Here is a 15,361-nt window from a genome sequence, read left to right as displayed (position 1 = left end):
TATGCACAGGAAAGCTTGGAGAAACCAAGAGACAACTCAGAACCTTGAGAGGAAATGCCAAATTACCATCTTGATTAAGACGTCTGGCACATGGCAAGTTAACTCAAGACTGCTAAGCTAAGAGACACCTCCCCTTATGTAATGTCAGGCACAGATGATGCCAGTTGTCCTTTATTACTAAATGGCAGCTCTATGCCCCCCTCTCATGGTTGGGTTTGACCTAGAACACGCCTCAAGGCTGAGACAATACAGGACTTTTCTCCCTGTGAATAAACCCTGATATTCCTTAGATGACTGTTACACTGAAATGCCATGATAAGTTCAGGATTCAAGGCATGATGAGCCAGAACCCACAAGTGTTTCCCCCAACTGTCCAATGAACCAGTATCTACTGGGTGCTGCTACTCATGTGATGAGAGTCAAAAAGGTATCTGACTATGCAGCAGCGATCTGGCCACCTGGCATGCCACAGGTTGAGACAATACAGGACAGTTCAGTTGAGACAATACAAGACAGGTCACAGGTCAATTGAGGAAAAGATTAAAATTAACATAGTACTACAATATCAACATTTCTACTAGATTATAGAAAATCACATCACATTGTTTTCCTTTAATATTTTTATTGCTGTTGAAGTGTTTTCTTTTACTGTTTTCAGCACTGAAGTTTCAATCTTTAGTGGAGGACAAGACTTTGTAGGGAAGATTTCATTTGTATTTTTACTTGTCACGCTCCTCAACCTCAGACCTTTTCAATTCTCTGAGGCAATGGAAACCATCAATAAATCAGTCATGTAAACCTTCAGTAATCAGGCAATGGAAACCTTCAATAATCAGTTATGGAAACCTTCAATAATCAGGCACTGGAAATCTTCAGTAAACAGGCAATGGAAAACTTCAATAATGATTTATGGAAACCTTCAATAATGATTTATGGGAACCATAAATAAACTGACAGTGGAAACTTTCAATAATCAGTTACAGAAACCTTCAATAATCATGCAATAGAAACCTTCAATTATAAGTTTTGGAAACCTTCAATTCACGGGAAATGGAAACCTTCACTATTCAGTTATGGAAACCTTCAATAATCAGTTGTCTCCTCTGTTAAACCTTTAGTCAATCATCTGTGTAATTTTTCCCTAGAGCACAAAAATAAACTTTGCAATAAAATTGCTTATGCAAAGCTGCAGGAAAGTAGTAAGATGCAGTAACTTTTATTTTTTATTTTAGTGTGATGGAAAGTGTCTAGTCTGTATAATAAAAATCTTTGTCCACTAATGGAAGGTAATGATGGTTCATTCATGCAGTTTTTCAGTGGCAAGAGCACCTGGAAGTTTATTTTCTCTGGAAGTGCTCAAAATCTGTGACTGCATCTACAATGGAAACTTATGTCAAGACACAGAGGAAAAAGCTTGTGTTCCTCAGGGGCATAGGTGCTACCTGGTGCTTGGTTAGGGAAATCTCTCTCTGCTATGTCCTATAGGAACTTCACACACAGTTGGGAGGACCCTCTTCAGTGTGCTGAGAGCAGATGTTGGCAAGCCCACCTTGTGTCTGATGGATTCTACAGCTCTAGTGGACACTGATCTAGGTTCATTGCTCTCTTAGTGTTGCAAAAGCAACATATTATTTGGATGATCTAGCCACAGGTCTGGCCTCTTGAGTTTTTTCAGTCGTGGGCAACACAAATATTCTCCAATTCAGTCCCTGTTGCTACAGTGAACACCTGCATAAAGCATCTTTTATCTTGAAAATGCAGCTGTATTGGACAAAAGGAAAGGAAACTTCATCAGTTTGTGAAACATCTGTGCTCACTCTTGAGTATGGAATCTTTAATTTCCTATAAGATTATTTTACTAAAATTGTCAAAGATATTTTGTGTTCTTTTGTGCACATGAGAAAACAACAGTGAAACAAGAAAATTCTTCAGATTTTTTTCAGATTTTCAGATTTTGCACTATAATTTATTTCATAGTGAAAGTGTTCCTTCTTTATACTTTATATTATATATATTCCAGAATGCTACAATTCAAAGTTTCTCTTTGATATTTTTGACCATATTCACATTTTAGGCTTATATATATGAATTTTAGGCTTATTATATATTGTACACATTCATATTTTGAACTTCCTTATATGCCTAAACATAAATTTACAGTTTGTAAATAAAAGAAAACATAAACACAGTTTATGTACAGTTTTAAGTACAGTTTAATTGTCGAGTATTTAATTTAATGCAATATTAAATAGGTCTTTCCATGTTATTTAAAAACTATTCTTTGAATTTACAGACAATGTACTATATCATGATATAAATCATTATCTGGATGTGGAAATGTCCTATATTGGGATATGAGAGATTGATTATATCACATAGTTTCAATCTTGTAGTATTTCTTTCAACTATTTTTGTGTTTGTTGGGGTTCATTTTAAAATGTGATACATTTACAAATAGTTAATATTAACAGTGATACATTTTTGCATAAAATATGGGCTGGTATTCCAGGCCAGGTTTAATCCTAATACTAAACCTAAAAATTTGTGATCAATCACTAGTCACATTGCAGTTTATTCCTAGTCTAAGCTTAATTCATTTTCAGGAAACAAGCCATATGTGTTTTTTTTTTGTCAGAAATATTTCACAAACATGGTTCTATGAACCCCTCTAACCCATTTGCTTTTCTTCATAATCTTTAGTCTGTGTACTTGTCATCTGTGAAGAAAACATAGTTGGTAGAGATTTGCTGTATTGCATGCTAATCATCTAATTTTTATTTGCAAACAAGGTTTAAAACAGGTCAACATTGATAAACATAATTTCATATCTGAAACAGGTCTCAGGAATCTCCAACATTCCTTGAGCAATTTCTCACCATATTGTCTTTTGCTCTATCGCTGCTTATACCTTGCCCACCTTTCATAGATCCCACTGTGGAGGTGGTCAGTGCCATGGAAGACATCCACATAGCAGAGAACCAGCCAGCAGAGTTCGTCTGCCAATATTCCCGGCCGGTCAAGGCGACATGGAAACAAAATGGGAAGCTTGTGCAGCCTGATGGCCACAGGGTAGTAGTGGAGCAGGACTGGAATGTAGCGCGGTTGTACATTAGCCATGTAACCTTGCAGGACATGGGTATATACTCCTGTGAGGCAGAAGGGACCTATGTTGAGGCACATCTGAGGGTGCAAGGTGAGCGTACCTGCGACCCAAAACTGCATATTATTTGAACCTAGGTCTTCAGGGTTGAGAATTAATACAAGCACAATGCTTAATTGCTTTTATGTTTAAAGTTACCAAATATAGTTTTCAAAGTAGAAGTATGCTTCGGCCAATTCGATAAATGAATCACCAAATTGTTCAGTTATGCCTACCAATTACTGATTTGATAGTGTTAGATTTCTTACCGCTGTAATCTAGTGGTGGTACTTATTAAGGCTGAATGACATAATCATGTTCTGAAGGAACAAAAGCAGACGTCTGTAAAATATGACAGAAATCTGCCTGTTTTTTTCTAGACATCCAGTTTTTGAAATTATGTACTGGGTGCTCTTCAGACACCTTGAAATTAGCATGGTCAAATCCTTTTGTACCAAATAACAAATGATAAAAACAAATTTATTAGTTTTTATTAAATAATATATTAAAGAATATTTTTAAGCCACCAAAGAAATGACAATCAAATCAAATGACAAATCAGCACTACATCCTCCTCTCAACTAAACTAGCAGGTGCAGAGACCACAGACATGGAAGTATTAACCTGATCAGTCAGAGCATCAGTACTGGTAGAATAATAGTTAGGGTTAGGGTATGAACCCAGACCTGTTTTAGATAAACCAAAAAAGTTGGTTTGCAGTGCAAAGATAGGAATTGATAACAAAGAAAAAAAAAATTCTTGATGGACACCCAAAAACGATGGATCATAATTTTTCATCCTGTTAGGTTAATACACATGTAATAAAATGTAATCATATTGTCAACATTTGATTTACTATTTGTAAATCTAGAACAGTAGTATTTTGGGGACACTCACATTGTGTTGCTCCTTCATGACTTAAAGGATTGTGGAATTTTAATGTGAAGGTGGAGTTTCACTTGCCAGTTCTGATGTTGATTGATGTGGTTTTTGTCGAGGGCATGCTCCGGGAGGGTATGTTTTCTAAGCAGAGTTTTAGGATGAGGACTCAGCTCTGGGTTTGTTGAAATGGACAGTAGAATAAAGTAAACTATGTATTAAATATCAGGTTATTTGGTTCATTAACTGCTGCTTTTTGTTGTGCCTTTCCTTTGAGTGCTGTTTGTATAATTGTTCACTTTCTGCTCTCATACAGTAGCTTTTATTCACTGGCAGTACTGTGCTTTTACTCATTAGAGTGAAGGGACCCATAGTAAAGACTAAAGCTGTTGTAATAGTTACTGTCATTTTAAGTGTATATTGCTAATGATGGACTGTGTAAGCTCATGTTCCTGTCTGTCTGTTCTAGCCAGTTTATTTCCAGACACTGTAGTCATTCACAAAGATAACTTCTCAAACCTCTTTTGCAGCTAAGCAAATTGACATCATTCAAGGTCTGGATAATGTAGAGACCATTGAAGGTGGTGAGGCACTATTTGAGTGCTCTTTATCTTGCCCTGAGACCACAGACTGTCATTGGTTGATCGATGGCAAACCCGTGAGGGCAAATGAGAAAGTGGAAATTGTTTCCTTTGAGAGTGGTCGTCGTCATCTTTTGCTGCTGAAGGACTTGCATCCTAGTGACAATTGTACGGTAACCTTCCAAGCTGGCACCGCATCAACTTCTGCCCTTCTTTCAGTTAAAGGTAAGTCACCTTGTAGCCCTTCTTTAGGTCAAGGTTACGTTTGCAACATTAATTCAGCTTTTTTTCAGACAGGACTGTCAGTGTTCTTTATAATTATCTCAGATATTTCTACATTTGTTAAGTTTATAAGGAGTGACAACAGGAAGAAAAATAATTGGCTAAACTTTGCTGAATGATAGTAGTGATACAAAATTCATTTAGGCAGGATGCAAATGCATGGTGTTTTATTGACAGATTGGAGTTGAGCAGGTCCAAGGTAAATCACAGCTAACAGGGTAATGCAGGCAAAGGCGAGTTGTAATCAGAAAATAAAGCAAGAGGTCTGGTAACAATGAACAGCAATGTAGGCTAAGGCTAAAGTCAAAAGTACAGGAATCAGTCCAATGATCAGAACCAGGAGACATCAATACTGGGGAAACCCACCAGAATCAGCTGAAGTCCTTTTAAATGGGCTGTAACAAGCAGGTAAGGTAGGCAGGAAGAAGAAAGTGACTGATTAGTCAGCTAGAATGAGCTGAAATGAAGAAGGAAAGTTTGGATTATTAAGGAAAATAATGCCATTCAGTAGCCATGCGATCTGTCAAATGTCAAAATGTTTCCCACAGTTAATTGTATAGGCAAAGTGAGAGGAACCCAAAGCAATTTTTGTTGTAGCATAGTGGTAATTTAAGGTACAAAACGGGCAAACTTATTCATCTCAGTAATTGATTCTGAGGTTGATCGGCACTAATCTTTTGAGGATCAGAATGAGAACATGAAAAACAACAGTGTGGATCACCAAGAACTTAAAAAAGCTGAATGTTCCAAAGTGTATACAGAATGAAAACTTACCAAAACTGTGTACGTTGATGTAACTCCTATTTGTGGTGTAGCACCATCATGTATGGAGGCCAGTGTAGCGCCTATCTGATCAAATGTGCCAATTTACAGCTGTGTCTTGCCATTGTTTGCTCCTGGTAGAGTTATTGCTCCATAGCTACTTTGAGCATATTTTCACAGCATGATGATTGACCAAATTCACCATCTTAAATTGTATATTCCTGGTAGAGTTTCATGTGCCTTTCAATGCTATCACTCCTTTCCATTCGGAAACCTCAGACGTAATCACAGAGGGTGTGCATAGATAATCACAGTGGTCACAGTGGCAAACAATGGCAATATTGTGCCAAGAACAAGACCAGTTGCCTATAAATCAGTTTACTTCTAAGACATTGAACTGACAGTAAAAGTGTACATAATCTAGAAGCTCTATACAGCTCTACAATAGGTGTACATAATAAACTGGCAAGCTGAGAAGAATTCACATCTTGAGCTTGATTTGATTAATTTTGTGCATTTTGTGCAAATCTCTGTTTATCTTGACATGAAATCTAACTTTTAAAATAGTGTTTGAGAGTAACATAATTTTGACAAAGCAGAGTATCTAGCAAAACTTGGCAGTTTTTTTGAGCATTTTAATATGTGATTTCCATTCTCTCCATTCCCCCAACCTTACAGATATTACAATTCATTGACTTGTAATACATACCTCTTGAACTATCTGGAAATTAGTTTTGATTTAAAATGTATTAAATGGAATGTAATATAATCTTTACTTTCAGAATGAAGACAATCAAGATTTTATGTCTACAGAAGTGCATCTGCCAAAACAAATACCATTGCAATGCATTTCTGAACAATAATCTTTATTTTTTTTAATTACTTGATTTTGTGAATTGTAATTTAATTTCAGGCTGGAAACTGGAAGTGGTAAAACCCTTAGAGGATAGGACAGCCATTGTTGGTGAGCAAGTGGAGTTCACATGTGTTTTGAATGAGCCTGTGCCAGAAAATGAGGTGAACTGGTATGCTAATGGCTCTGAACTTCGGCTGGGTGACCTTTGGGTCATGAAAGTTAAGGGATGTACATGTAGCCTGATCCTGAAAAAAGCGCAAGTTCAGCCACCTCAGGAAATCACCTTTGCTGTTCAGGATGCCATTTCAGTTGCCAAGTTAATTACTATTAGTAAGTGAAAGACAGTAAATCAGTACTTAAACATTTAAGTTAAATTCTAGCCTGCTTTTAACTTCTTTATATTCCCTATGGCTCCTTTTAGGCCTATACTCTGTTTTATACATTGATATGTTTTATTTAACAGTGATTGTGCCAGGGCTACAGTGTTGAATTTCTAGAATGCTACTGTTGAACTCTATTATGTGTTTACTTTTAGCTGTACCAGATCCCCCTGAGGATCCAGAACTGGTGAGTAAGGGGCCAACATCAGTGACTCTGTCCTGGTTCACACCTCTCAGTAATGGGGGAAGTCCTATTCTGGGCTACCGTGTTGAGATGCGGCAGGTGGACAGTGCACTGTGGCAGCCTTGCCATTCAGAGCCAGTTTGCAGTACTGAGCTTCTGGTTGATAACCTTATCCCTGGATCAGGATACAGGTTCCGAGTGGCAGCTATTAACCATGCTGGCGTTGGTGACCCTGTTCAGCTTCCGCAAACTGTTACACTCGGTAAGAAGAAATAAACTATTATGTATATGCTTGAGTACATAACTTTAACATGTCTGTATCAAAGACCAAGGCCAGCAATCACACCTGGTCTCAAACACAGTTCTTCTAGGTGGTAAATGTGTGTTCTGACCATCAGAAAAAAAGATCCGCTGTCTGATACAGCAGCCAGAACACACATTTACCACTGGAAAGATCTGGGTTAGAGACCAGGTATGATAATCACAGTACCCATGCATGTATTACAGGTCATGTTTTTCACCACTGTATACGCAAGGTATACAAGGTATACACAGCCTTAATCTTGAAGGTATATAAAACTGAATAAACCTGTATACTCCTTTACTAGTTTATGTTATGCATGGCTATATAAACATATGAAGTGAATTTAAAAAGAAAATTGTGAAACTGGTCAATTTAAATTAAATCTTTACCCATTTCATCCACAAGGATTACAAAGGTTGTAAAAGCTATATTTAAAAGAGTATAATAAGAGAAATTTGCCTGGATCATGAAAAAACATGAGCAGTGGAAAGAGTGCAGTGTGTGCTTATTGTCTGATAAGTTAAAAATCTGAATGATTAAAATCCAACCACCATGCATTTGTAAAGCAGAGAATCCATAAATTCTGTGTGGGTGGTATGTGCCGTCAGATAAGGAGGAGATGGTAATGGTCTGAGGTTGCTTTGCTGGTAGTAGTTGGTAATCTTTACCAAGTCCTTAACCATAGCCAGGGGTATGCTGTTCTATTAGGATTAGCCTTACCACTTTTCCACGGTACTGCCAAAAAGTTACTAAGTCCATATCAATGAATCCCTATGTCATTAAGCCACTCAAATGGTTCCAAAGCTCTGAGCATGGTTAACTAACTGTGCTGATAAAACCATGCTGAGTTCTCGAAGTATTCTGTGCTGAGTCATGTTCATGTTGAAATACGACTGGAACAATTTCTGTCTGTACACAGAACCATTTGGCCCTACAGTGTAAAATAAGGTTTTGTTTTCTCAGCAACATAATTATCTAAAAAAGGTCAATAGATCTGCAAGACCTACCTTCAAGAGAAGGAAACTTGACATCCCAGACTGGCCTGCCCAATCTTTAGACCTTAATCCCATACATTTTTATATAGGACAAACTGGACAAATAGGTACATGGCAAACTGGTCGTAGCCCAATTTGCAGCCCAATTTGAGGAATCCAAGATTTCAGTGTCCCTAAACTGTTTCAACTCTCTGTTTTGTATATTTTAATGTGTTTTCCTTGCTTAAGTATTTATAGAAACATATACTAAGAAGAATTGTCACTTATGGTGGGGGTCTGATATTCCAGCCTCTCATGCACAGAATTTTCCACAAATAGTGATATGTTTTTCTAGCAATATTTATAGGAATTATAAAATGTATATACTTTAATGATAGGATTTCTTATACATTCTGACCTCTAAAGCCTATGCAATATAAGGCCCAACATGTTTATGTCTGTCTTGCAGGTTTTTTATGTGGTGTAAGATACAGAAAATATTCCTTTTCACTTCTTTTAGGAGCTCTCACAAATGAATGCATAACCCCGGCTTGTAGTGCGAGAGGGGGGAAAAAATGTTAACTCATTGCCTTTACACATTCTCAACTAGACCACTATATGTTGATGTGTTGCTGATCTTCTCATGGAATGAGTACTTAACTGGTTGCTTCTGAAGTTACTTATCCTATAGTGGCACTTACAGATCCACAGTATGGGAATGTAATGTGTAGGGGACATTTGGGTCTTAAGTTGTATCTTTAATTTTTATTTTGATCTTCAGATGTACCAGTGACTGTGATCAGAAAGTTAACGTGCTCTAAGCTCCAAAAGGGTAAGATGATTCGTCTGGAATGTGAGATATCTTCTGAGAACAGGTCAGTCATATGGCTGAAAGACAACCAAGAGACTGAGATGGGAGCCAAGTTCCAGATGCTAACAGAAGGCAAATCCCAGATTTTGCTCATTAAGGATTTCCAGTTTGCTGATCAGGGTATCTATACATGTGTCGCAACAGAGGATGCCAAAACTTCAATCAGCCTTAATCTTGAAGGTACTCCCTTTTTTTACATTTTGTTTTTGTTTTAATGTGGACTTTGATTGCCACAGTACCTGCAACTTTTACAGCTTATAGAAACTAAATAATAGTCATCTTCGTAATTTCAGTACAGTGTCTGTTTGCTATTTGTCATAGACCAGTAAAGAAAAATTAATATCCACACCCAGTTTGTAGGTAAGACTGATGCATGATGCCATACTTGTTTACAGGAGATGATACAGCAGTTTGTCAGCTTGAGGGAGAGGAGGGTGGTCAACCTGGTCTGCCACCTGAGTCTGCCTTAGAGGGTGATTTACATGCTTTATGGGAGTCTGTAGCTAAGAGGCGCAGGATGAGCAGGGAACCCACACTGGATTCAATCTCTGAGCTGCCAGAAGAAGATGGAAAAGAAAAGGCACCAGACCAGAAAGGTAAAGGGTTGGAGAAAGAGCAGATTAAAGGGAAGGAGAGACCTAGTGAATTTAGCCCTAGTGTCAAACCCGGGCCACATCTTTACACAAGCTCTGATGATGAGTCAGTCAGCGAAACTTCAAGTTTGGTATCCTACCTCAAGAAGAGCAGCAAATCAGGTTTCACATTGGAAGGTGAAAGTGGAACCACTGCATCCAAGAAGTTGTACAAACATTTCCAAATGACTGAGGAATCATTGCAGCAGAAAACAGTAGAAACACTTATGGAGGTTAAAAAGGATGATGAGTCAGAGCAGCAAGAAGCAGCTATCAAGATTCAGGCAGCATTTAAAGGCTATAAGGCCAGAAAGGACATGCGACCTACCTTCAGAGAAATATTTAAGGACCAGACCAAAGAGCCTAATGGAACAATTCATCTTGAATGTGTGACAGAAGGGAAGCCAGAAAAGGTTCGTTGGCTGAAAGATGGTGAGTCCCTTACAGATGGCAAGCACTACCATATTGACATCTACAATGATGGCACTTGCTCTCTGATTGTGACAGCTGCTACCACCAAAGACACTGGTGTATACACTTGTGAGGTCACAAACAAATTTGGCACTGTCACCCACAGTGGAAAGGTCACGGTAGAGTCGTTGCGAGAATCATCTGGTTGCAGGCCACTAACTGTGGGGTATAGTGCTGACAGTGAACCTGAGAGCTCCTCAGGCAGTGAGATGGATGAATCGTTAAGACAGGCAAGCAAGAGACTGCGAAGGCTGCTACGTACTCGTCTCCCACCAGATGTGGAGGAGGAGTCTTTTATCAGTGCTGATGAGGGTGACTTGCAGCCACCTGACCCACACTCATATCGTGAGGATGACCGATACATCTATATTCGCTTTGACACCCGCTCTGAGGCTGAAGTTGCATCGCAGCGTTTCCAGCAGATGTTTACACAACAAGGAGTGCCTGTAGAAACCACTATTCTTGAAGCAGGAGCTAAGATCGAGTTACGTATCATGAAGATGAGCTTCACCCAAGATGGCTCCCAAACCCCAACTCAAGATCGACAACTACCTGCTTTTATGACTGGAGCCCCTGGTACGATTGATTTATTTCTTTGTTTCTTGCCTTGTCACTATTAAATAATAGTGTCACTATTAAATAATAGGATACACTTGATTGCAATTTATTATACCTTGATATGTCCATGAATTTGAAGTAGTTCTGTCTGAGCATGATTAAATGCTTGTTAATTATAGTAGACTGTCCAGTTGCCTGTACACTGTCCAGTTGTCTAATACTGAAGCAGAGCAGTGACACATCTTTAGGGATTTCAATAACCCTCCCACACTTGACAGGTTGTGGCCAAATGTACAAAAGGTAAAAATGATTACAACTATAACAAAATGTACAAATGTACTCGAGTGAGAGTGTATAGTACCCTCTTTTAAAACAGCTCTTAAAAGTACAATTTGTTCAAAAATTTACTTAAGTAAATATAATGGAGTAAATGTAGCGTGTTACTGCCCACTTCTGATGTAATTTACTTCAAAGTTATCTGTTGCATGAAGCGTTTTGGGCAGCTTCGGCTGGTGCGTTGCAACCTTTTGTCATGTTTTCCACTCCCCCTTTATCTCAACCACTGTCCTTGGGGAATAACAGCAGCACCAGTCTTCTTGACACAGCTCCAAAGCCAGGATGTCCCTGATGGATATCCAGTCAGCTTTGACTGTGTGATCATCGGCAAACCCCCTCCCAGTGTACGGTGGTTCAAAGATGGGAAAATAATAGAAGAAGATGACCACTATATGATCAATGAAGACCAGGAGGGCTGCCATCAGTTAATCATTACAGCTGTGCGGCCATTTGATATGGGCGTGTACCGCTGTGTGGCTGAGAATGACAGTGGCATCGCTTCCAGCAAGACAGAGCTTAGGGTGGAAAGTGAGTACACTGCTAAAATTCTAACTTAGCAGGCACTCAGTCCAGGTGGAAACAGTGGACAGAACTATGTCTGGATATCTGCTATTCCAACTGAGCTGCCACTTTCTTTTACCAGTGCATCAGCAATAAATTACCATTGTCTTGTTTATGCATGGGTTTTTCAGATGAAAATTGCATTGACATAAAAAAAGAGTCAATGTTTCTTGTACTTGAATTACTAATAAGAGTTATTTTCTCTTTGACTATAATTTGCCTCACCCAATTACAAATTTGTCTCAAGTGTGTTAAAAAACCCAAACTGATATACATGCAAATATGAATTTTATAAATGATTTAAAGCTCTAAATTATATCTATAAATGTATTATGTATTTCAATCTGTGGTAGAAAGCACAATGATATTCTAAATATGTACATGCATGTTATATTTGCAGTGTCGTGCAGCTCAGACTATGACACTGCAGCTGATGCCACGGAAACATCTTCCTACGTCAGTGCTAAAGGATACATATCCAGGTAAAAACAAGCTACATCATCACTACAGTAACCCTTCAAGACTTAACAATGAATGAATGATAGTTAAGTGTTGTGTTTACAGTTGTCCTATATAATAATTTGGAAGTCATGTCTGTTTTTATTAGAGTAGGTTCCAGAGGTATGCTACCAAAACCTTTCCTGTAATTGACTCTGTTACTCGTGCCAACATATGCCCAATAACAATGGCACTGTCATTTTGTGCCATATACATATGTACGGTTTATGATAAAAACATTATAACTTTACCTATATTTAGAAAATTCAACCATGCTAACAGTTATAATGGCTGTGTATTTATATTTTTCTTAATAAGTTATATTGCTCCTCCAAACCTAAGTGATTCATAGCATGTTGGTTTATTGCCCCACCTAGTTCTGAGCACAGAGACACAGAAGCCTTTGAATCAGTGTTGGAGGATGAACAGCTCCCTCAAGTGGTGGATGAGTTACATGACCTGTACTTAAGTCCTGGAGCACCCAATGCCAAGATGAGTGTCAGAGTCAAAGGTCAGAAATATTTGAAAACACAGCTCTTCTGAACTTACAACCATGTCCAATTATGTACATTATATACATTTTGAGATTTTAACCATTTTTACCAAGTATATTGAAAATTTTACACACCGACCCTTTCAGTCAAAAAACAAGCTGAACATATAAATCACACAGTACATGCAATGGCACGTGTCACATTAAGTGATTAAAGTCAAGACAAGTTCAACCATCCTATGTACTCTAAAACAATAAATAGGTGAAAGCAATATTGAACTAATGATGACACAAGTGTTTGTCTGTGTCCATTCATTCCACACTTCTGCAGAAACTGGAAGGATTGGTGTGCATTTTAAAATCTTTTTTGTTAATAATTCTTTAAATGATAAAAGCATATAGTATGACACTGTCAGCCTTTATTATAGTTTGCACTTAATGTTACATCTGTAAAAATGGGGCTGCAACAACTTTTCAACATATCAATTACCTATGTGGAAAGGAGCAGTATTTTACATAGCAATTTTTGAGCTGCACTTAATTGGTTAAATTGATTTTACAGGATTCCCTACACCAAGAGTTTATTGGTTCAAAGATGGGACACCACTGCAGCCATCTGACAGGGTTTTAGTTTCAACAGAGAGAGACATTTACAGTCTGGAGATTGTAGAGGTTAATTCCGAAGATAGTGGGGAGTATTCCACCTACATCAGCAATGCAGCCGGCTCTGCGTACTCCTCTGCTCGTATGATTGTATTCGGTAAGGAGACCTAGAGCATGTGGCATAGGTTGACATATAGGAATACCTGTTTTTAAGATGTCTTTAGTCAATTACACAATGTATGTCAAATTGTCAAAATGCATTGTCTTAAGAACCACCCATGATTTGTTTTCTGTTAACAGTATTTTTATTTATTTAAAATTAGACCCCTTAAAATCATAAAAATGAAACTTGTCTTATGGTTTTATTAACTTCTTGTTAATGTTTTTTTTTTTTTTTTTGTGTCAGGTCCTGGGCAGCGCATACCTGAGCATGTAAAAATCAGAGGTACAGATAGAAGTTACTTCGATTTCAGATATGGCAATAAGTTATTTGGCCAAATTTCTGACTTGCATTTAAATTGTCAAATATAAAAAAAGGTTGTTGCATAAAGCAACTGTACAAAATATGATTGTTTTTTATAACTATATATATATATATATATATGTTAAAAGTTTACAAATTAAATTGAATAAAGATGTCCATCAAATGTTCAACATTGCTTTAGAGTCAAAAGAACCTCTGGTGCCCCCTCGTTTTCTGGAGAGATTTTGCAACAGGACAGTGAAACAGGGAGCCTGCATCACGCTGTCAGTCAAAGTGGAAGGTGCTGGATGAAGAATCTGTGTTCAGAATGCCTATTAATATTGTGTAACTGTTATGAAACAACATTTAACTCTGTCTTTAAGTATTCAAATGAGATTAGAAGCTAATTTTTTAACACATACAGGCTCTCCAACTCCCTCCATTAACTGGCTGAAGGAAGAGCCTATGAAAGACGTTGTTTGGATAAAATCAGAAACACCTGGATACACGGTGGCCAGTTCAGGGTGCCAACACAGCCTGATCCTGATGGATGTAGGGAAGGAGCACAGTGGCATGTATACATGCATTGCCACCAACCGTGCTGGCCAGTGCGTCAACACGGCTCGCCTGGATGTGGAACAGGGTCAGAAACTCCTCATCGTTTATTTCTTCTATTGTTTGAATGTTTTATTTTACCATTTGAAGTAAAGATCTACTATTTGAACTATAATTTTATATAAAATTGGGTGTTCACACATTATAAATGTTTTTTACAGCTGGACCTGAAAGCAAAGTTACACCACAGTAAGTTTATGAACTGTAATGTATTATGAAAAGATGACACCTTTAACTGGTAATGTCACTCATCCAAACATGAAATAGCCATACTATTGTATCATTTATCATAAAAAAATGTAAAATAATATACTTGTTTATATATGTATATTATTATTAGGTATGTTATATATGTTGTTTTATAGGGCTTTTGGAATTAAAATCAGCCCACCAGATGAAGAGAACAAAGGCAAGAATAAATATCTATTATGGTATAATTTAGTGCCTGTCCAAACAGCTTAAATTTCAAACTAGTGTACAAGATAGCACATAGTACTTTTTATCCACAGACAATCAGATCTTAGTGAACCAATGAAGGTACTTTATGAAGGTAAAAGAGTCATAAGATTGCCATGCTATATTAATTTGTACATATTAAGAACAGGTTGTTTCATCCGAAAAATGAGAGGTGTCTGATTTCTGGGCTACACTTTAAACCATTACTGTTACAATGTAGCTGTAACATTAAGCACAGTGTAATATACTGTGTAACAGTGTGTAATACTGTACACTATTGATACTGTAAACTGACATACTGGAAGGTGGAGTATCAGTGCAATCAGATAAGTACAAATTGAGTACAGTGTATCAATGTGCTGTTTCACATTGTCATTTATATATGGCATTTTGGTGGAGAGTGTTTCAAAAGTAATGCTCACTCTACTATCTAATTCTTAGTGCTACAGTTGAAATTACTAGA

At 37.6% G+C, this 15,361-nt stretch overlaps 1 protein-coding gene across 21 annotated transcripts in view; it reads left to right on the top strand.

Annotated features, from left to right (window-relative positions):
* Window positions 1-15,361, top strand: part of obscnb (obscurin, cytoskeletal calmodulin and titin-interacting RhoGEF b) — a 98,127-nt gene that overhangs the window by 57,628 nt on the left and 25,138 nt on the right. For 18 of the 21 annotated variants that reach the window (XM_035530575.1, XM_035530588.1, XM_035530573.1 and 15 more), the window contains 15 exons: window positions 2,927-3,193; window positions 4,549-4,824; window positions 6,557-6,829; window positions 7,035-7,325; window positions 9,123-9,392; window positions 9,608-10,891; window positions 11,456-11,737; window positions 12,171-12,252; window positions 12,646-12,779; window positions 13,324-13,521; window positions 13,771-13,809; window positions 14,030-14,128; window positions 14,252-14,470; window positions 14,604-14,631; window positions 14,808-14,851. In XM_035530575.1, the coding sequence (XP_035386468.1) occupies window positions 2,927-3,193; window positions 4,549-4,824; window positions 6,557-6,829; window positions 7,035-7,325; window positions 9,123-9,392; window positions 9,608-10,891; window positions 11,456-11,737; window positions 12,171-12,252; window positions 12,646-12,779; window positions 13,324-13,521; window positions 13,771-13,809; window positions 14,030-14,128; window positions 14,252-14,470; window positions 14,604-14,631; window positions 14,808-14,851 (3,786 nt within the window). The remainder of the gene's footprint in view (window positions 1-2,926; window positions 3,194-4,548; window positions 4,825-6,556; window positions 6,830-7,034; window positions 7,326-9,122; window positions 9,393-9,607; window positions 10,892-11,455; window positions 11,738-12,170; window positions 12,253-12,645; window positions 12,780-13,323; window positions 13,522-13,770; window positions 13,810-14,029; window positions 14,129-14,251; window positions 14,471-14,603; window positions 14,632-14,807; window positions 14,852-15,361) is intronic. The other 3 variants (XM_035530585.1, XM_035530583.1, XM_035530574.1) reach the window with 1 other exon arrangement.

The sequence above is a fragment of the Electrophorus electricus genome, chromosome 10 (genome assembly GCF_013358815.1).
Source record: "Electrophorus electricus isolate fEleEle1 chromosome 10, fEleEle1.pri, whole genome shotgun sequence".
Taxonomy (NCBI): Eukaryota; Metazoa; Chordata; class Actinopteri; order Gymnotiformes; family Gymnotidae; genus Electrophorus; species Electrophorus electricus.
The sequence above is the reverse complement of the archived record's forward strand: the minus strand, read 5'-3'. Positions and strand labels throughout refer to the sequence as shown.